This window comes from Pseudophryne corroboree, chromosome 4 (genome assembly GCF_028390025.1).
Source record: "Pseudophryne corroboree isolate aPseCor3 chromosome 4, aPseCor3.hap2, whole genome shotgun sequence".
Taxonomy (NCBI): Eukaryota; Metazoa; Chordata; class Amphibia; order Anura; family Myobatrachidae; genus Pseudophryne; species Pseudophryne corroboree.
In genome coordinates, this window is record NC_086447.1 from 76486373 (window position 1) to 76509327 (window position 22955).

Sequence of the window (22955 nt, forward strand, 5' to 3'; positions counted from 1 at the left end):
ATATAGGGGGTAATTCAATTAACCCCAATGGCTGGCATTATCGGGGATTTTGTTTCACCTGCATCCTGGTGAAACAAAATATCTGATAAGTGCCATTTATAGTCACAAATCGCTCGAAAAAGGGGATGTTCTTGCACAAAAACAGGAGTAATTAAATTGGCTGATAATGACCATTGGGCAAAAATTGTGACACCCCCCCCCCCCTGTTTTATTTGCTCAGAAAAATAGCGCTACTAATTGAATTTTCCCCATAGGGGTATATTCAATTGCAGTCGAAAGGACGGCAGTTTTTGACTTTTTTAGGTCGGAAGGGGTTCCGACCTATTCAATGTAACCCCAAATTTTTCGACAAGTCGAGAAAGTCAACTTGTTGAAAAGCACGTAGATCGGCGGAATAGCTTGGCCCCCTTTTCGACCATCTCAATTAGACTTTAAAAAAAGTTGGGGAGAGATGGGGAGAACAGCGCAGGAGACAGGGAGAGCAGCGTAGCCAGAGGATGTCACAGCCGCCGCTCGCAGCAACGTCCACCCAGCTCCAGCAAGCAAGACCTCGCTTGCTGGAGCCGGGTAGACGCTTCTGTGAGCAGCGGCTGTGATGCAGGGACGGGGAGAGGCAGAGTGACGGGGGGGGGGGGGATAGACGGAGGAGAGCTACAGCTACAGCCACTGCTATAGCGCTGCTCTCCCCCGTCTGCCAGCGGCTCTCCCCCTTCTTCCCTCCCGCATCTCAAGTCGACCTTTTTAAAAGTCGAATTGAGATGTCATTGAATAGCCCAGGTCGGATCCATTCCGACAAATGAAAGTCGGAATGGATCCAACTTCAATTGAATATACCCCATAGTGTCTCCAAACACTTTGTTGAAACACTTAATAGAGAGCCCAAGGCTATTGGCATAGTAGGAGTAGAATAAGTTAAACCTACTCTTAGAGTGGGGGCGGATACCATGTGTAATGTATAGAGCAGATGTCTCTACACAGGTGAGGCATATTGGATCCGCTAATTCAATTATCTCTCAAATTTTAAATTAAACAAAACCATGTAAAACCAGTAAATACCATGTAATGGTATAAGGTCAATAGATCTCCAGTGTTAGACAGTCAGTAGGTAAACACCAAATGGTCGACATGGGTAAAAGCTGAACATGGTCATTAGGTCAATCTATGAAAGGTCAACAGTGCTTATGGTCGACATGTACAAATGGTTGACACACATATGGGAGGTCATTCCGAGTTGTTCGCTCGGTAAAAGTCTTCGCATCGCAGCGATTTTCCGCTTAATGTGCATGCGCAATGTCCGCACTGCGACTGCGCCAAGTAAATTTGCTATGCACTTAGGAATTTTACTCACGGCATTTTCATCGTTCTGGCGATCGTAATGTGATTGACAGGAAATGGGTGTTACTGGGCGGAAACAGGCCGTTTTATGGGCGTGTGGGAAAAAACGCTACCGTTTCCGGAAAAAATGCAGGAGTGGCCGGAGAAACGGGGGAGTGTCTGGGCGAACGCTGGGTGTGTTTGTGACGTCAAACCAGGAACGACAAGCAGTGAAATGATCGCAGATACCGAGTAAGTCTGGAGCTACTCAGAAACTGCTACGAGGTGTGTAATCGCAATATTGCGAATACATCGTTCGCAATTTTAAGATGCTAAGATTCACTCCCAGTAGGCGTCGGCTTAGCATGAGCAAATCTGCTAAAATCCGCTTGCGAGCGACCAACTCGGAATGACCTCCATGGTCAACATGAGGTTTTTTTTCCTACTTTACCATCCTCGTGGGCTACGGTTGGGAATAGTAACCTGTGCCAATTGCAGCGGTAGCGGAGCGAAGCCCCTTGCCTGAAGTACAGTATGGTGAGTGTAGCAGGGCCGGACTGCCCATCTGGCACATGCCAGAAGGGGCGATGGGCCAATCCAGTAACTCAGAGAGCCGGGAAGGCCGCGCGCAGCGCAGCCTCTGGCTCTCTGGTTCAGCCGCCCCCCACCGGTCTCTGTGGAAATGGGGGCGTGCCGCGAGTTCACGCCCCCGTACTCGCAGCACGCCACCACCCCTAGCAAGCGTCACCATAGTAATGGGGGACTCCATACATCGTGGAGGCGTGACCCCGTTACGTACGTGCGCACACCCGTGATGAGCACGCGCGCCTTCGACGCACGCGCTCACGAGTTCCCGGGCCGATTTAGAGCCCCAGTCCGTTGCTGGTAGTGAGCCATGTGAGGGGACGCAGCGCACTGATTGGGGGTCCACGTGCTCAAACAGCAAAAACAACATAAAGAATGAAAAGATAAAAAAGCTGTGTCGACCATTTCCCATGTCAACCTTTTCACGTGTCAACTTTTCATAGATCGACCTAATGGTCATGTTGACATTTTGTCCATGTCGCCTTTTTTCACTGTTGATCATAGGGTGTCGACCTAATGATTGTAGACCTTCTAACTGTAGATCTATTAATCCCTTAACCCTATAGATATGAATGCAACCAAAAGGTTCCATTTACTAAGCCTTGGATGGAGATAAAGTCGCTGGAGATAAAGTACCAGCCAATCAGCTCCTGTCATTTTACAAACACAGCCTGTGACATGGCAGTTAGGAGCCGATTGGCTGGTACTTTATCTCCAGCGACTTTGGGGGTCATTCCGAGTTGACGATCATTCACACTGACATGCGGGGGGACGCCCAGCACAGGGCTATCCTGCCCCGCGTGTCAGTGCCGGGCCCCCCCACAGAAGTACAAAGGCATCGCACAGCGGCGATGCCTTTGCACTTCAAAGTAGCTCCCGGCCAGCGCAGCTTTAGCATGCCTGACCCCCGTTGCTCCAGCCACGCCTGCGTTGGCCGGACCGCTGCCACGAAACGGCGGCCAAATGCCGCTGTTCCGCCCCTCCCACCCAGCGATCACCTCTGCCTGTCAATCAGGCAGAGGCGATCGCAGCCCTGCTACGGCCTTCGGCCGTCTGGCATGCGCCGGCGCACTACAGCGCCGGCGTATGTGCAGTAGGACCCGTTCGCTCAGCTGCAACAAAAAGCAGCGAGCGAACGGGTCAGAATGACCCCCTTTATCTCCATCCAAGGCTTATTAAATAGACCCCATAGTTTAGTTTTTTTCTTTTTCCTCCTAATCTTTTATCCCTTATTTAACTAATAACAATAGAACTTCTAATTTTGGTTATCTTAATGATTTTATTGAGTCAATTGTATATACATTTTATTTATTTATTTACAGTTTCTTATATAGCGCAGCATGGGGGTAATTCAGAGTTGATCGCAGCAGGAAATTTGTTAGCAGTTGGGCAAATCCATGTGCACTGCAGGTGGGGCAGATATAACATGTGCAGAGAGAGTTAGATTTGGGTGGGTTATATTGTTTCTGTGCAGGGTAAATACTGTCTGCTTTATTTTTACACTGCAATTTAGATTTCAGTTTGAACACACTCCACCCAAATCTAACTCTCTCTGCACATGTTACATCTGCCCCACCTGCAGTGCACATGGTTTTGGCCAACTGCTAACAAATTTGCTGCTGCAATCAACTCTGAATTAGGCCCATATTCTTTTGTGCTTTACAATTGGAAACAATTGGGTAATAACAGACAAAGGGGGTGATTCAGATCTGATCGCTGGGCTGCTAACTTTGCTGTTCTGCGTTCAGATAGTCGCCGCCTAAGGGGAGTGTATATTCACCCCGTGCAAGTGTGCTATCGCATGTGTACACCGAGCCATTGTGTGCAGTCTGTGTGCAGCCCAGGACTTACTCTTCAAGTGCGATAGATGCAGGCTGATCAGGGCCAGAGCTGACGTCACACACACTCCCTGAAAACGCTTGGGAACGCCTACATTTTCCGGACACATATCACCCACAAACGGCCTCTTTCTATCAATCACCTTATGAATGCCTGTGCGTTCTAAATTTTCACACTATCCTGACGCTGGTCGGCGATGCCTGTTGTTTGGCGACGCACATGCGCATTGCGGTGCATATGCATGCGCAGTCTATCGCTGATGGCCCGCTGTGCGAAAACGCTCAGCAGCGATCAGATCTGAATCACCCTCAAAGAGGTAGGAAGGCCCTGCTCTCAAGCTTACAATCTATAGGGAAATACTGTCTATCCTTGTGTCCTGCAATTGTGAATGGTAGCGAGTAATCCGTGCAGATGAGAGACTCAGATCTTGTGTAGAGTAGGTGTTTCTATAATGGGTGTAAGGTGTGTGGTGCACGTGAGCCCCTGGGCTCCGTGCACCCATATATTATATTTACCCATCCAGAGTCCCGCAGTGGCAGCCCTGCACTACAGACACAGATCAATTTGGAAAATTACTGCTACGCCCATTTCTGAGTGATTTGCGCATGTGCACTGGAGATGTCCTCAGTAACATGGCGTCCGTCCCCAGGAACAAGTCACGGACGCCATGTTCCCGTAAACCTGCGCAAGCTAACATATTTAAAAATGAATATTAAAAAAATCTGTTAGTAAATGTTTTAGCCTCTAAAACACAACATTAATTGAGATCGAATTTCCATCAATTTCAAATCGATAAAAAAAGTTGACCCTTAGTGTATATATACCCCTAATATTAATGATCAATTAGCTCTATATAGCTGCAATTTGTATTTTTGTACATTAATGAATGTAAAGTGGCCTATGTATGTTATAAGTTTTTTCCTTCAATTGCATGTCTGCTGTCAAATTTGAGACATTTTCCATAATACATCAAGTACAGTACCCCAAAAGTTCTGTTCTCTAATTTACCAGAAAACCTTTTAAATCCATGTGAATAATAATGTTCTATTCATATTGTGCAGGGAAAACCAGAATCCACTCTGTATTACCACAATGACAACCTGACTGCACTTATTGCGGATCTATTTGGTGCCGGGATGGATACAACCACAACCACTCTGCGATGGGGCTTCCTGCTAATGATGAAATATCCAGACATCCAAAGTGAGAACTATATACTGTATGTAATGCTGGCCATACACTGTGAGATAAAACTCACCATCAGATAGACCAACTATTTATCTGACATTACTATACACTGTCAGGCAATTGGTCTCTCTGTATAATGCTGAGTATATATCCACTGTCAGATCTGAGCAGCAATCATTGCATCTGTTGGTCATATTGGTAGTTTTCTTACGCCCAACAGACCGATAATTGCTGCTCCGCCACTGCAACTACACTGTGCATATTGGGTTCCCTGGAAGGGTTGTGTATGATATCCTAGCGATCACCATCCTAGTGGTCACAAAGCCGGCTGCGGAATCACGAAGGTCAAAATCCTGTGGAATTGTGGTGAGTATTCTAACCCTAACTCACCCCTCCCACAGCCTAACCCTAACTATCTCCTTCAGCAGCCTAACCCTAATCTCTCCCTTCAGCAGCCTAACCCTAACCTCCCCCTTCAACAGTCTAACCCTAACCTCCCCCTTCAACAGTCTAACCCTAACCTTCCCCTTCAGCAGCCTAACCCTAACCTCCCCCTTCAACAGTCTAACCCTAACCTTCCCCTTCAGCAGCCTAACCCTAACCTCCTCCTTCAACAGTCTAACCCTAACCTTCCCCTTCAGCAGCCTAACCCTAACCTCCTCCTTCAGCAGCCTAACCCTAACCTCCCCCTTCAACAGTCTAAGCCTAACCTCCTCCTTCAACAGTCTAACCCTAACCTCCTCCTTCAGCAGTCTAACCCTAACCTTCCCCTTCAGCAGCCTAACCCTAACCTCCCCCTTCAACAGTCTAACCCTAACCTCCTCCTTCAGCAGCCTAACCCTAACCTCCCCCTTCAACAGTCTAAGCCTAACCTCCTCCTTCAACAGTCTAACCCTAACCTCCTCCTTCAGCAGTCTAACCCTAACCTTCCCCTTCAGCAGCCTAACCCTAACCTCCCCCTTCAACAGTCTAACCCTAACCTCTCCCTTCAGCAGCCTAACCCTAATCTCTCCCTTCAGCAGCCTAACCCTAACCTCCTCCTTCAGCAGTCTAACCCTAACCTTCCCCTTCAACAGTCTAACCCTAACCTTCCTCTTCAGCAGCCTAACCCTAACCTCCCCCTTCAACGGTCTAACCCTAACCTCCTCCTTCAGCAGCCTAACCCTAACCTCCCCCTTCAACAGTCTAACTCTAACTATCTCCTACCACAGCCTAACCCTCCCCCAGTGTCTAACCCTAATACTCGCCATCAGAATTCATAGTTATTTTGACCGTCAAGTTTTTGCATCCGGTATTTTGACAATTGGGATGGTGACCGCTTGGATCCTGACTACATCCTACTCTGGAAAACATTGTTTTATGATACCAGTGGCAGGATGTAATGGAGTCTGAGATTCAATCTGATCAGCCTTTTCCTCTCTTGGCATCGTCTTCCTCCCTCTTAAAGTTTCCTATCCCATTTAGAGTCAAATTCCTCACCCTTGCAATTCTATCTACACTCCCCCTCGCACCCTCTGCTCTTCCACTGATTACTGCCTCGCCTCCACCCAATTTAACTTCTCTCATGCTTACATCTAATAATTATTGTGCTCTGTTTCCTTTCTCTGGATCTCACTCCCTCATCTTGTGAGAGAATTATCAAAGCTTGAAGAGAGAGAAAGTAGAGAGCAATAAAGAACTAACCAATCAGCTTCTGTCAAAAATTACAATTACAAGCTGAGATCTTGGTACTTTATCTCTCTCCAAGCTGTGATACAATCTCCCCCCATATTATACTTCCTACTAGTCTTGCTAAATTCAGACGTTCACACAACTATTTTTCATTAAGGCATACCAGTCCCCTCTTAACCTCCACTTACCTCTTCACTCTGGACCTGGCTTCACCTGTGTACATGCCCCAGAGCTTGTGGGTGTTGAGCTATGGAGTGAGTAATATCCCTTTCACACCGCAGCTTGAACCCGGTAAATTGCCGATTTTTAAGGCTTCCTAAACGGTTCGAGCTGCGATGTGAAAGGGTCACCTTCAATTTACCGTTTTCAAAATACCGGTATTTTGAAACGGTAAAAAAGCAGGGTCCTACCCGTTTCATACCCATTTCATTGTGCAGTGTGAAAGGGTCTGAAACGGTATTTGCAAGCCCCAGAAGGTGATAGGCTGTCTCCATGTGTGATGTCACCAGGCAGAAGCAGGAAATAAACATTTAAAATGACAACCACTGTTTTGTATGGTTGAAACGGGTTCAGTGTGAAAGGTACCAAAACGGTAATGAAACGGTAATATACTGGTTACAACATGCGATGTGAAGGGGGTTTAACTGCTCAGACCCGTTTTAAGAACCGTTTAAAGAACCATTTCAAAAGCAGGTTTTGCGATGTGAAAGCAGCATTACTTTCATACTTGCCTACCTGACCCTCTCCATGAGGGAGAAAATGCTCTGTTCCTGGACTTTCCTGGTAATGTATGATTGCCATCACCTGTGGTGAAACACCTTTCTAATCAATTAACTAGCTCACCACAGATGATGGCAATCATACATTACCAGGAAAGTCCAGGAACAGAGCATTTTCTCCCTCATGGAGAGGGTCAGGTAGGCAAGTATGGTTACTTTGCTATCATCATGAATGCTCCATAAATGAAGCATTCTCCTTTACCAAGATGGCTGCTGTTTGATCTAATGTGCATGTGTGGCACCATCTTGTTACACAGTGGGATATGGACGAGTTCCACTTGGAAGTGAGTATGGCTGTACAAATACCTCTACTGCACTACAGTAAATCAAACACTTGTTTAAAATACTTGGTCTGTCTGCTGTATCTGGATTCCATTGGTGTCTACTATTATAACATGCATTTTACCACAAATAGCATACTTATATCAACAGTGGGTGCCAGGAGTGCAGAGAGAGAGAGAGCACTTTACGGTCCTTCCCGCATTCGCTGGCACTTTGCTCCAGTGGTTTTGCTATTGGGGTGCTGGACTTAATGATGTCATTGCTGCACAAGCACAATAAGTTATCAAACCCCTCCACAGCTCCAGTGTCAGTGACCAGCAGAGGCGGATTGGCCATAGGGTTTACAGGGAAGATTCCCGGTGGGCCGACGCACCTGTGGGGCCTGTTTTGTTTGAGGACATGTGGTCCTTTTTATAGACATAATGAATAAGATGCAAAATAATTTGCATATATGAAAATTACTTTGCCACTTAGCCTGTGATTGCAGATGATCTAGTGTATGCTCTGTCTGCCTGCTTGGCTGACATATAAGATTGAGTGAATAGTGATTGGGATACGGTTGGTGTAATAAGCAAGAAAATATATATTTCTAAAGAATTATATAGTTTCCTAAATTCTGAAGGTGTATCATATAATGTGCTCATAATATTTAATTTTATTTCTTTTTAACTTCCCCCTTGATGCTGGACATGCCCACTATCTGGAAAGTCTTGGGGGGAGGGTGCTGCTGCCATGGCCCATGGCTAGACCTTACACCTCTGGTGCTGCCCATGTGGGGCCACTAGTACAAATTTTTCCAGGGCCACTTTTTGTTCCCAATCCGCCCCTGGTGACCAGTAATAAAGGTAACTGCACTACATTGGACAAGTGGAGCCTGCACTTAGCAATATTAATGTACATGTTGAAGATGAGTCACATTTCTTATCATTGAAGAGGTTCAAGGGAATAGACTGAAACATTGGGCCTAATTCAGACCTCATCACTGGGCAGCGATTTTTGCAGCCCTATGATCAGATAGTCGCCGCCTACTGGGGGAGTGTATTTTAGTTGTGCAGAACGCATGTGTAGCAAAGCTGCACAAACTGATCTTGTGCAGTCTCTACGTAGCCCAGAACTTACTTACACCCTCCCTTCCAACCCTTGGACACGCCTGCATTTTTCCAGACACTCCCTGAAAACAGTCAGTTGCCACCCAAAAATGCCCTCTTCCTGTCAATCTCCTTACGATCGCCCGTGCGATTGCTTTTTCGCACCATCCCGTCGCTATGCACCAATGCCCGGTGCAGTCGTCTAACGCGGCTGCGCACTGCAGTGCATATGCATTCGCAGTTCAGACCTGATTGGAGGCTGTGAAAAAATGCAGCCTAGCGATTAGGTCTGAATTACCCCCATTAAGACATAACTAGCATTTCTGTGTGTATAATAAGAATTATTATTATTATTATTATTATTATTATTATTATTATTATTATGTTACTTTGTGCATAGCACACATCCATGTGTGATTCGGGAATTTTTAAGTAACTGTAAGTAACAATGAGAGTTCTCTGTTCTAGGCTATGAATGTGTGATATGTATAATAATGTAAGTAATGACGCTTCTCAGACAGAAAAAGTGCAAAATGAAATAGAAAGAGTGGTTGGATCGGCTCAACCTCGGGTAGAACACAGGATACAAATGCCGTACACCGACGCCGTCCTACATGAAATTCAGCGGTTTGGTGACATCTTACCGGGTAGTGCCCCTCACTCAACTTCTCAAGACGTCACATTCAGGGGCTACTTTATTCCAAAGGTGAGTTTCATATTTGCAAGAGCGTATCATAGGGACATAGGGGGGCTATACAGACTGATCGCTGTGCTGCAAATATTGTTGTCCTGCGATCAGATAGTCGCCACCCAGGGGGAGTGTAAATTCACTCTATGCAAGTGTGCGATCGCATGTGTACGCCGTCCGAAAATGTCCCTCAGTCAGCGGACAGCTGCAAATTTATTTGCAACTCACTCAGCATCAAATGATTTATCCAGTGTGTGCAGTGTGTGCGCAGCCCAGGGCTTACTCCTACAGTGTGATACGAACAGCTGATCGGGGCCAGAGCTGACGTCACACACCCTCCCAGGAAACGCTTGGAAACGCCTGTGTTTTTACGGACACATCCAGTAAACGATCAGTTACCACCCCCAAACGGCCTCTTCCTGTCACCGCCCATAGGGAAGGGTATTTTAGATGTGCAAGTGTGCGAACGCATGTGTAGCAGAGCTGTGCGAACAGATCTTGTGCAGTCTCTGCGCAGCCCAGGACTTACTCAGCCGCTGTGAACACTTCAGCCTGTCCGGGACCGGAATTGACGTCTGACACCCTCCCTGCAAATGCTTAGGCACGCCTACATTTTTCCAACCACTCCCTGAAAACGATCAGTTGCCACCCACAAACACTCTCTTCCTGTCAAACCCATCGCTGAGCGGCGGACCGCTTTGTACCCGTGCAATGCACCTGCGCAGTTTAGACCTGATCGCAGGCTGTATGAAAACGCAGCCTACCGATCAGGTCTGAATTACCCCCTGAATCTGTTCAGCAATTGCGCGAATAGGTCCTTACTGTACAATACTTGTCTGACATTACAGAACTCAGTGGCCTTCTTCCCATCCCTCCCGTCCAGGTGCTAACAGCTGTGTCTACAGAGTCACTGTTGATATTGCGACTGCATCCCTAAAATCTACATCAGCCCCACTGTATGCTTTAGCCAATAAAAAATGCAGACAACTACAGGTGTGTACTTTTACATTGTTGTCCGTGATGCAGCGTGCTGTCACATAGCGTATAATAGTGGGTAGCGCAAGTACACACACTCACACTTCCCCATTCAAAGCAATGAGTAAGCCAGCGGCCACAGGAGAATACAGGAGAGAACACTATGCCGCAATGCGTGCTGCTACTCACAGCAAAAGTATTACAGGTCTCATCTGTATACTGTATCTAGAAATTATGTGATTCCAGAAAATGAGCCACTGTTTGTGTAGGAAGCGATTGGCCAGGTAGGTCAGTTGTATAAAATAAAATTGAGAGTCTAAAAAATAAAAACATGCTTCAGTTTTTATCATTCTGGTTATAACATCTGATTGGTCAATTTCTTAGTTGGCTATGTATGTGATCATAATACAAAAATACTGCCTGGGCCCCTGGTGATCTGGAATTATAGGGGTCAGGCCAGAGACATGGTCTGTCTAATGTGGCAATCCACATTTCTGGTCATATTGGCTACAGACCTTTTCTTTAAACCCTATATGGACTCCAAGTATTCTATTTTTACTGTATCATTGTATTTTTGTTACAAAATGGACAGGTTCTAAGTTGGTTTTTTCTACACAGGGGACTCTTGTGTTGCCATTTCTGGCCTCCGCACTGAGAGATGCCGCCTACTTTGAAAAACCAGATGAGTTTTACCCAGAACATTTTCTGACCTCAGAAGGACAATTCAAGAAGAACGAAGCATTCATACCATTCTCAATGGGTAATACTATTTCCAAGCACATTTTGTTAATAGAATCTCAATATTGGCCAGATTACCTGTAAACATGACCTGACTGGTTCTTGGTCAATAGTAATGTCTGACAAAGAAAACTTTAAGCAGGAGGATTTACAGGCAATAGATACAATACCACACTCTTACTAACCTTAGAACCACAAATTTGTTGGTTTTTAATTAGAGATGAGCGGGTTCGGTTCTCAGAGAACCGAACCCTACCGGACTTTGCCTTCCGAGTTCGGTTCCAAGCCAGGCTCGGGTTTTACCGCCTGACTCAGAAACCCAAACGCGACAAAACGTCATCATCCCGCATGCGGATTCTCGCGGGATTTGGATTCTATATAAGGAGCCGCGCGTCGCGGCCATTTTCACTCCAGTCTCAGAGAGTGTATTGAGAGGACGTGTCCTCAGTGTTCAGTGTCTGTATGGGGGGCGGGAAAGTGGGGTGGCGAGTCTTGTGCTGTGTTGTGCTGTCCAGTGTAGTCAGTGTATTGTGCTGCATCAGTCCAGCCAGTCACAGTGTTGGTGTCCTCTGCTGCCATATATCCAGTGTAGATGTATAAAGTGGTGCTGTGTTGTGCTGTCCAGTCCAGTGTAGTCTGTGTATTGTGCTGCATCAGTCCAGACAGTCACAGTGTTGGTGTCCTCTGCTGCCATATATCCAGTGTAGCTGTATAAAGTGTTGCTGTGTTGTGCTGTCCAGTCCAGTCAGTGTATTGTGCTACATCAGTCCAGATAGTCACAGTGTTGGTGTCCTCTGCTGCCATATATCCAGTGTAGCTGTATAAAGTGGTGCTGTGTTGTGCTGCATCAGACCAGTGGTAGTGTCCTGTCCATCAGTCATTCCAGTAACAATATATGCTGCTGCTATATGTCCACTGCTACAGTATTATAATAATTATAACAACAACCACAAGTCCCTTACAGTGTTGTTGTGTTGTGCTGCATCAGACCAGTGGTAGTGTCCTGTCCATCAGCCATTCCAGTGACGAGGCAGTCACAGTGGTATACGCTGCTGCTGTATGTCCACTGCTAAAGTATTATAATAATTATAACGACCACAAGTCTCTTACAGTGTTGTTTTGTTGTGTTGCATCAGACCAGTGGTAGTGTCCATCAGTCATTCCAGTCATTCCTGTGTCACATATTGTTTTATATAACTCCCAAAAAATAATGGAGAACAAAAATTTTGAGGATAAAATAGGGGAAGATCAAGAACTACTTCCTCCTAGTGCTGAAGCTGCTGACACTAGCCATGACATAGACAATGAAATGGCATCAACGTTGTCTGCCAAGGCCAATGCCCAATGTGATAGTAGAAGGCATGTAAAATCCAAAAAGCCAAAGTTCAGTAAAAAGACCCCAAAAAAGAAATTTAAATGGTCTGAGGAGAAACATAAACTTGCCAATATGCCATTTACGACACGGAGTGGCAAGGAACGGCTGGGGCCCTTGCCTATGTTTATGGCTAGTGATTCAGCTTCACATGACGATTGAAGCCCTCATCCTCCCACTAGAAAAATTAAGAGTTAAGCTGGAAAGAGCACAGAAAAGAACTGTGCGTTCTGAGATGGTATCACAAATCCCCATGGAGAGTCCAAGTGTGTCGGCGGTTGCGATGCCTGACCTTCCCAACACTGGACGGGAAGAGGTGGCTCCTTCCACCATTTGCACGCCCCTGCAAGTGCTGGAAGGAGCACCCACAGTCCAGTTCCTGATATTGAAATTGAAGATGTCACTGTTGAAGTACACCAGGATGAGGATATGGGTGTTGCTGGCGCTGAGGAGGAAGTTGACGATGAAGATTCTGATGGTGATGTGGTTTGTTTAAGTCAGGCACCGGGGAGACACCTGTTGGCCATGGGATGAAGAAGCCCATTGTGATGCCTGGACAAACTACCAAAAAAGCCACCTCTTCGGTGTGGAATTATTTCTCCACAAATCCGGACAACAGGTTTCAAGCCATTTGTTGCCTCTGTCAATCTGTAATAAGTAGGGGTAAGGATGATAACCACCTAGGAACATCCTCCCTTATTTGTCACCTGCTGCGCATTCATCAGTAGTCAGTGTCAAGTTGTGAAACTTTGGGTAAGAGTGTAAGCAGTCCACTGATACCTAAATCCCTTCTTCCTCCTGTACCCAAGCTCCTGCAAGCCACACCACCAACTCCCTCAACGTTAACTTCCTCCTCAGTCAGGAACATCAGTAGTCCTGCAGGCCATGTCACTGTCAAGACTGAGAAGACCTCTCCTAACTGGGATTCCTACGGAGTATCCTTGAGTGGTAAGCCTACTGTTGCTGCCGCTGCTGTTGTTGCTGCTTGGAGTCGATCGTCATCCCAGAGGGGAAGTTGGAAGACCACTTGTACTACTTCCAGTAAGCAATTGACTGTCCAACAGTCCTTTGTGAGGAAGATGAACTATGACAGCAGTCATCCTTTTGCAAAGCAGATAACTGAGGCCTTGACAGCTATGTTGATTTAGACATGCGTCCGGTATCAGCCATTAGTCTAGTGGGACTTAGAGAACTGTTTGAGGTACTGTGTCACCGGTATCAAATCCTATCTAGGTTCCACTTCTCTAGGCAGGCGATACCGAGAATGTACACAGACGTCAGAAAAAGTGTCCTCAGTGTCCTACAAAATGCGGTTGTATTCAGTGTCCACTTAATCACAGACATGAGGACAAGTGGAACAGGGCAGACTAAGGACTACATGACTGTAACAGCCCACTGTGTAGATGTATGGCCTCCCACAGCAACAACAGCAGCGGCACCAGTAGCAGCATCTCGCAAGCACCAACTCGTTCCTAGGCAGGCTACGCTATGTATCACCGCTTTCTGTAAGAGGCATACAGCTGACAACCTTGGAAACTGAGGCACATCATTGCAGAATGGCTTACCCCAATTCGACTCTCCTGGGGATTTGTGATATCGGACAACACCACCAATATTGTGCGTGCATTACATCTGGGCAAATTCCAGCACATCCCATGTTTTGCACATACAATTAATTTGGTGGTGCAGAATTTTTTGAAAAATGACAGTGGTGTGCAGGAGATGCTGTCGGTGGTCCGAAAAATTGCGGGCCACTTTCGGCATTCAGCCAGCGCGTGCCGAAGACTGGAGCACCAGCAAACATGCCTGAACCTGCCCTGCCATCAACTGAAGCAAGAGGTGGTAACGAGGTGGAATTCAATACTCTATATGCTTTAGAGGATGGAGGAGCAGCAAAAAGGCCATTCAAGCCTATACATCTACCTACGAAATAGGCAAAAGAGGTGTAATGCATCTGACTCAAGCGCAGTAGAGAATGATTTCCGTCTTGTGCAAGGTTTATCCAACCCTTCCAACTTGCCACATGCGAAGTCAGTTCAGACACTGCCAGCTTGAGTCAGGTCATTCCCCTCATCAGGCTTTTGCAGAAGCAGCTGGAGAAATTGAAGGCGAAGCTAAGACAGAGCGATTCCGCAAAGTATGTGGGACTTGTGGATGGAGCCCTTCATTCGCTTTGCCAGGATTCAAGGGTGGTCAATCTGTTGAAATCAGAGCACTACATTTTGGCCACCGTGCTCGATCCTAGGTTTAAAGCCTACGTTGTATATCTCTTTCCAGCAGACACAAGTGTGCAGAGGTGCAAAGACCTGCTGGTGAGTAAATTGTCAACTCTTGTGGAACTTGACCCATCAGCAGCTCATTCTTCAATTTCTCCCGCCACTGGGGCTGCAAGGAAAAGGATAAGATTTCCTAGCCCACCCGCTGGCAGTGATGCTGTGCAGTCAGGAGCGAAAGCTGACATCTGGTACGGACTGAAGGACCTTCAAGGATTACCGACATATCTACTGTCACTGCATATGATTCTGTCACCATTAAAAGAATGGTGGAGGATTATATGAGTGACAGCATCTAAGTAGGCATGTCAGACAGTCCGTACGCATACTGGCAGGAAAAAGAGGCAATTTGGATGCCCTTGCACAAACTGGCTTTATTTTACCTAAGTTGCCCCCCCTCCAGTGTGTACTCTGAAAGAGTGTTTAGTGCAGCTGGTAACCTTGTCAGCGATCGGTGTAGGAGGTTACTTCCACTAAATGTGGAGAAGATGATGTTCATCAAAATGAATTATAAATTCCTCCGGGAAGACCTTTACCAGCAATTGCCTCCAGAAAGTACACAGGGACCTGTGATGGTAGATTCCTGTGGGGACAAATTAATACTCTGTGAGGAGGATGTACACAGTGAAAGGGGTGAGGAATTGGACGATGAGGATGAGGTCGATATCTTGCCTCTGTAGAGCCAGTTTGTGCGAGGAGAGATTGATTGCTTCTTTTTTGGTGGGGGCTCAAACAAACCAGTAATTTCAGCCACAGTCCTGTGGCAGACCCTGTCACTGAAATGATTGGTTTGTTAAAGTGTGAATGTCCTGTTTATACAACATAAGGGTGGGTGGGCATGCCCAAGGACAATTACATCTTGCACCTCTTTTTCCTCTTTGCATCATGTGCTGTTTGGGGCCTAGTTTTTTTAAGTGCCGACCTGTCTGTAACTGCAGTACCACTCCTAAATGGACCAGGTGTTTGTGCAGCACACTTGTGTCGCTTAGCTTGGCCATCCAGCTACCACATTGCACCTCTTTTTCTTCTTTGCATCATGTGCTGTTTGGGGACTAGTTTTTGAATAGTGCCATCTTGTCTGCAACTGCAGTGACACTCCTAGATGGGCCAGGTGTTTGTGCCGCACACTTGTTTCGCTTAGCTTAGTCATACAGCCACCTTGGTGAAACTTTTAGGCCTAAAAAAAATAGTGTGAGGCGTTCAGAATAGACTGGAAATGAGTGGAAATGAATGTTATTGAGGTTAATAATACAGTAGAAGCAAAATTACCCCCAAATTCTGTGATTTTAGCTGTTTTTACGGGTTTTTCAAAAATCATCCAGATCCAAAACCAAAACCAAAACACGAAAGTCGAATTAGAACCAAAACACAAAACACCAAAAGTGCCCGCCGCACATCTCTAGTTTTTAATAATACTTGGTTCAAAGAAGGCCTACTGGTATTAGTTTGATGCTTAGCACTGGAGACAAAAAATCCACAATGATTAAATACACTGAATTTCACTGTTTATGTGCATTTATTTTGCCTATGGAAGTTTTTTGAGGCTAAAGGAAGTTTTGTTTTAGTGCACTGTAAGATGTTAGAATATTGTTACCATTCCGTAATGGATATGTAGTATATTTAATGATGTAGAATTTAGGGCTCGCATAAATACACATCTACCATCCTGTTTGATGAATTCCAATGTCCAGAAGCTACTAGACACCTAAACCTGCATGCAGGTGCCGGTAGGACTCAAACCAGAGTAAAAGCATAGAACTTATCAAATTCAAATCTGGATGATACAGGTTGAGTATCCCATATCCAAATATTCCGAAATACGGAATATTCCGAAATACGGACTTTTTTGAGTGAGAGTGAGATAGTGAAACCTTTGTTTTTTGATGGCTCAATGTACACAAACTTTGTTTAATACACAAACTTATTAAAATATTGTATTAAATGACCTTCAGGCTGTGTGTATAAGGTGTATATGAAACATAAATTAATTGTGTGAATGTAGACACACTTTGTTTAATGCACAAAGTTATAAAAAATATTGGCTAAAATTACCTTCAGGCTGTGTGTATAAGGTGTATATGTAACATAAATGCATTCTGTGCTTAGATTTAGGTCCCATCACCATGATATCTCATTATGGTATGCAATTATTCCAAAATACGGAAAAATCCCATATCCAAAATACCTCTGGTCCCAAGCATTTTGGATAAGGGAGACTCAACCTGTATCAAGTGTTGAAGAGAACAGATGGTAAGACTTTGCGTAAGGTGATCAACTTAACATATATTGCAATATGTGGAACTAATATTTGTATTGTATTCTTAATATACATAGTACAGTTTGGATGATTGGATGAACAAGAAAGCTATTACGGTTTGAGATCAGCTAAAGTATAAACTTTCTATTCTCTGTATAGGGCGACCAATGCTGAACCATTTGGCCAGAGACTAGTGAGGTGAACTAAGGGGGTAATTCTGAGTTGATCGCAGCAGCTAGTTTGTTAGCAATTGGGCAAAACCATGTGCACTGCAGGGGGGGGGGGGGCGGATATAACATGTGCAGAAAGAGTTAGATTTGAGTGGGTTATTTTGTTTCTGTGCAGGGTAAATACTGGCTGCTTTATTTTTACACTGCAAATTAGATTGCAGATTGAACACACCACACCCAAATCTAACTCTCTCTGCACATGTTAAATCTGCCTCCCCTGCAGTGCACATGGTTTTGCCCAACTGCTAAAAAAAATCCTGCTGCGATCAACTTGGAATTACCCCCTAAGTGTAGTCAGTAGCAGGATTTTTTTTGTTTGGAATGTTTTCTTTCATTTTGCTGCCCTGACAATAAAAGAAATGTGTTTGGCTATTACCCACATGTGAGTTACATCTGAATGTCCTTGTCACAATTGGTGTCTGAAGTGGGATGCTTAGGAAAGCTAATTTTAACTGCAGCAGGAAGAGCCTCTGGAACATTGTGGGGCAAATTAACTTAATTTGTCATAACATTGTCACTCCACCAGGGGTAGTGATGAAGTAGAGGCCTTACAGTATTTCCAAGGCCAGAAGTACTGTGGTTAAAGAAGATTTACTGTAGAGAAAATTGGTTGGTGTTGAATAATCCAACAGTAAGTGGAGCAGACCCATTTTTCTAATTTCCAAGTCTAACAGCACTGATTCTGCAATTACTCTAGAAAGCTGAATAGTATTCACCAGTTTGATGGTTTCCCTAGTTGATCTGGTGAAGAAATTAGCAGTGTCAGCTCCATCTACAGACGCCTGCCCAAACCAAATCCAACCCTCAGGCGTGACAGGGGAAAAGATAGAGAACTGATGGAAAGAGGGTAAGAGAGAGAAAGGAGTAAGAGAAGGGGAAAGAGAGAATATGGAAAAGAAGGGGAGAGTATGAGGAAAGAGGAGTAGAGAATGAGAAGGAGAGAGAGTAAGCGGGTGAAAGGTGTAAAAAAAGACCAGAGTAAAATGGGGGAGAAAGAAAGAGAATTGGGGAAAGAAGAGAAGAATGAGCCATAGAACAGGGGAAAAGAGGGGGTAAGAGAGAAGTAAACAAAGAAACCCAGGCAATTCTGGCCACACTAGTACATAACAATATATTCCACACATGTCTGCACTCACATAGGTCATGTCCTTTAGATGGGTTGCTCCTTTGTGGATCAGTCATCCTCGGGATGCTTTATCAGGTATCAGAATTGTATAGGAAGTAAGCACTCGCCAGACTTTTTTATTAAGCAAGAACTTTATATTTATACTTTCTATTCCATGTAATCGATGTTTTGTAGTATGCATTCTGCAATTTAGGATGTCAGCAGTATAACGTCGACATAGACTAGATGTCAATAAAATAATGTTGACACTGGCTGAAAGCGAACATGTCAGAATGTTTGCATACAACATGCTGACGTTTACAAGGTCAACACTGGCATTTTGAATGTCAACACCAAGAATGAATACATACTGGAGGATTTTAGTGTTAAGTGGGGTACTCACGGAGCGATCGCTGCTTAAAATCTAAGCAATCTGACTAGATTGCTTAGATTTTAAGCAGTGATCTCTCCGTGTGTACCCCTCACAGCGATAGCGATGCGCAGCCCCGCGCATCGCTATCGCTGGTGCTAGATTGGCCTGCATGCAGGCCAATCTAGCGGGTCGCTCACTTCACCTGCTGGGTGAAATGAGCCCCCCCCCGTCTCCCCCTGTTAGGGTCTCCTGCCCTGTGCTGCCACGTCGTCATGGCAACCGGGAGACAAGTGCTAGTGGAGTAACCTGAGCGCAGCTGATACTCCGGTTCGGGTCTTTTGCTGTGCAGTGGTTATAGGCTCTGTGCACGGCAGGGGATCCGGTGCTGGTTTTTGTGCTCACAGTCTGTGAGGTCTGAGTGGGGCGTGGACAGCACCTGCTTTATAAGGCCTCTTTTCAGGGTAAGCAGATGCTGCTGAATCTCTGTTGGTTAGTCAGTTCATGAAAGTTAGCCAGTACTGTGTAGCTTTGTATTTGTTTGTTGCTTACTGCAAATAGGCCTGGGGATTTGGTATTACACTCTGCCAATCCAGACCTAGCAGTAAGACTGGAGTCAGTCGTTTAGCTTGCTGGGGTTCTGTTATTACTCTGTGAACTTAGCAAGTTTGCGGCTGTATTCTAACACTTGCCTGTCTAATCCTGTCTCACTGTGCTAGGTGTCAGGGGTCAGTTTAGTGGCAGTAAGCTTAAACCTGTGCACTGCAAGTGAGAATCAGGATTGTGGAGGCTCTCCTTGTGTCTATCATTCCATCTCTGACCAAGGAGTTTACTGCCACACCCGTTGGTAACCCTTTAGGGTTTTGCTGTTGCCCTTAGCAACAGCATTTCGGGTTCTCTACGTATTAAAACACAACATCTTGCTTTTTACATCTGAGCAGTTCTAATACAAGGGAGATACCCAGTTCCTTAGCCTCTGGGCTTCTCTGTTCACTGTGTGTGTATTTTGTTACCCTATCACCTTCTGTGTACGTTATGTCATATTCCCCAGTTTGTCTGTGAGTCCATTTGGAGTGCATAACAGTTCAAACACCAGTACATTCCTGCAGACACTGGAGTGCATAACATATTCAGCAGCCTAATACTCCTGTTGAAATTTTGTGGGAATATGGAGCATACCCCTCAAAATACGTTGCAACAGGTGGTCGATCAGGTGCAGGTCCTGACTCGACAATTTAATGATTTGTCCATTAAAATGCACACCTCCCAGGCTGCTGGCGGAGCTCCCGCAGCAGCAGCACCTGCAGGGGTTAAGGAGCCGAAAGTAAATCTCCCGGATCGTTTTTCTGGAGATCGCTCGCAGTTCTTTTGTTTCAAGGAGAGCTGCAAGCTATACTTCCGGCTTAGGCCTCAGTCTTCTGGGTCGGAGATTCAGCGGGTGGGCATAGTGATTTCCTTGCTACAAGGAGACCCACAGGTCTGGGCATATGGGTTGCAGCCTGACTGTCCGTCGCTTAAAAGTGTTGATGCTTTTTTTACGGCACTGGGCATGTTGTATGATGACCCTGACAAGACGGCCTCAGCCGAGGCTCAGATTTCGATCCTTAAGCAAGGGCGAAGGCCAGTTGAGGTTTACTGTACGGAGTTTCGGAGGTTGGCCCATGATACCCAGTGGAATGACCCAGCCCTGAGACACCAGTACCGAAGAGGTCTTTCTAACCAGATAAAGGACCAACTGGTACAATATCCCTTGCCTGATAGCTTGGATCAGCTCATGCAGTTATCCATCCGGGTGGATAGACGGCTGAGAGAGCGTAGGCTTGAAAGGGAGACTGAGATTTCCTTCCTTCCCAAGGGAACCTCAGACTCTGAGGAATTTTCTGAGGAGCCTATGCAGATTGGGGCTACCCGCCTCTCCTCGCGTGAGAAGACGCGGAGGAGACAGCAGGGGTTGTGTTTGTACTGTGGGAATAAAGGTCATGTGGTAGTATCATGCCCAGAAAAGCCGGAAAACTTCAGGGCCTGAGGGTGATGGGAAATATCCTGTCAGGCCAGAAGTCAGAATTTCCCAAGAAGACTTTTATCATTCCGGTGACCTTGAAGATCCTCGGTCAAACTGTCAAGACTGAGGCCTTTGTGGACAGTGGGGCCGACGGGGTTTTTATGGACCGCCAATTCGCCCTAAAACACTCTGTTCCCTTAGTACCCTTGGCATCGGAAATTGAGATTTGTGGGTTAAACGGGGAACCATTATCCCAAGGTAAAATTACCTCTTGCACTAGCCAGATTTCTTTGTTTATTGGAGCCACACACTCTGAAAAATTGTCCTTTTATGTGACTGTCTGTACTTTTGCCCCATTGGTGTTGGGGTTACCCTGGTTAAGGGCCCACAATCCTCAATTTGACTGGGTCTCTGGGGAGATTCTTAGTTGGGGTACTGATTGTTTCAGGAGTTGCTTGAGCCTTCCAGTCAGGCTCTCGCAGCTAAGTTTGCCAGGATTGCCAGGGTGTTATGCAGATTTTGCGGACGTGTTCTCCAAAAAAGTTGCAGAGGTACTACCTCCCCATCGCCCCTATGACTGTGCCATTGATTTGTTGCCAAATGCTAAGCTTCCCAAGAGCAGGTTGTACTCCCTGTCACGTCCTGAGACTCAGGCTATGGCAGAGTACATTCAGGAGAACTTGGCTAAGGGATTTATCAGACCTTCACAGTCTCCAGTTGGGTCGGGGTTCTTCTTCGTGGGTAAAAAGGACGGTTCGTTGCGACCCTGCATCGACTTCAGGGAATTGAACCGTATCACGATTAAAAACTCATACCCACTGCCTCTCATTTCGGTCTTGTTTGACCAGCTTCGTACTGCCACCATTTTTTCTAAGATTGACCTACGCGGTGCGTACAATCTAATCCGAATAAGAGAGGGGGATGAATGGAAGACTGCCTTTAATACCCACTCAGGGCATTATGAATATTTGGTGATGCCTTTTGGGCTCTGTAATGCCCCGGCAGTCTTCCAGGATTTCATGAATGATGTGCTCAGGGAATATTTGGATAGATTCTTAGTTGTATACTTAGATGACATCCTAATCTTCTCCCATTCCCTGGAGGAACATCGGAAGCATGTACGCTTAGTCCTCCAGAAACTCAGAGACCACCGGCTTGGGGCGAAGCTGGAGAAGTGCGAATTTGAAGTTCAGCAAATCGCATTTCTAGGATATATTATCTCCCCAGAAGGTTTCCAAATGGAGGGTTCCAAGGTACAGGCAGTCCTGGATTGGGTGCAGCCCACTAGTTTGAAGGCGCTTCAGCGTTTCCTGGGCTTTGCGAATTTTTATAGACGATTTATCGCTGGATTTTCGTCTATAGTGGCGCCCTTGGTGGCACTCACTAAGAAAGGGGCGGATGTTGCTCACTGGTCTTGTGAGGCTAAAGCGGCTTTTGCCCGTCTCAAAAGGGCATTTGTTTCGGCCAAGGTGCTGCGACACCCAGATCCAGAGCGTCCTTTTGTGGTGGAGGTGGATGCCTCTGAGATGGGTATTGGGGCAGTGCTTTCTCAGATGGGAGTGTCTGATAATCGCCTTCATCCCTGTGCTTACTTTTCCCGTAAATTTTCGCCTGCCGAGATGAATTATGACGTGGGTAACCGGGAATTGTTGGCTATTAAGGATGCACTCGAGGAGTGGAGACACTGGCTTGAGGGGGCTAAGTTTGTGGTCTCAATTCTCACTGACCATAAGAATCTGGCATATTTAGAGTCAGCGAAGCGTCTCAATGCCAGGCAGGCACGATGGGCTTTGTTTTTTGCTCGCTTTAATTTTTTGATAACATATCGCCCTGGGTCAAAAATCATCAAGGCTGATGCGCTCTCGCGGAGTTTTGCTCCAATCCAGGAGACCACCGAGGAGCCGTTGCCCATTGTTTCCCCATCATGTATTAAAGTGGGCATTACCCAGGACCTCTTATCATTAGTCCTTAGAGCACAGGAGCAGGCTCCTCCAGACCTTCCGGTAGGTCTTTTGTTTGTGCCTCCTAGGTTAAGACAGCGAGTGTTCCTGGAATTCCTTGCCAAGAAGTCGGCAGGTCACCCGGGTATTGCCAGAACTCGGGAGTTGCTATCTAGGGCGGTGTGGTGGCCCTCGGTGGCTAAGGATGTGGATCAGTGGGTTCGGGCATGTGACATCTGTGCCCGAAATAAGACTCCTA

At 46.0% G+C, this 22955-nt stretch overlaps 1 protein-coding gene across 3 annotated transcripts in view; it reads left to right on the forward strand.

Moving 5' to 3' along the window:
- LOC134908919 (cytochrome P450 2K6-like) overlaps positions 1–22955 on the forward strand; it is a 170197-nt gene that overhangs the window by 121611 nt on the left and 25631 nt on the right. For all 3 annotated transcript variants that reach the window (XM_063915165.1, XM_063915164.1, XM_063915166.1), the window contains 3 exons: positions 4800–4941; positions 9268–9452; positions 11028–11169. In XM_063915165.1, the coding sequence (XP_063771235.1) occupies positions 4800–4941; positions 9268–9452; positions 11028–11169 (469 nt within the window). The remainder of the gene's footprint in view (positions 1–4799; positions 4942–9267; positions 9453–11027; positions 11170–22955) is intronic.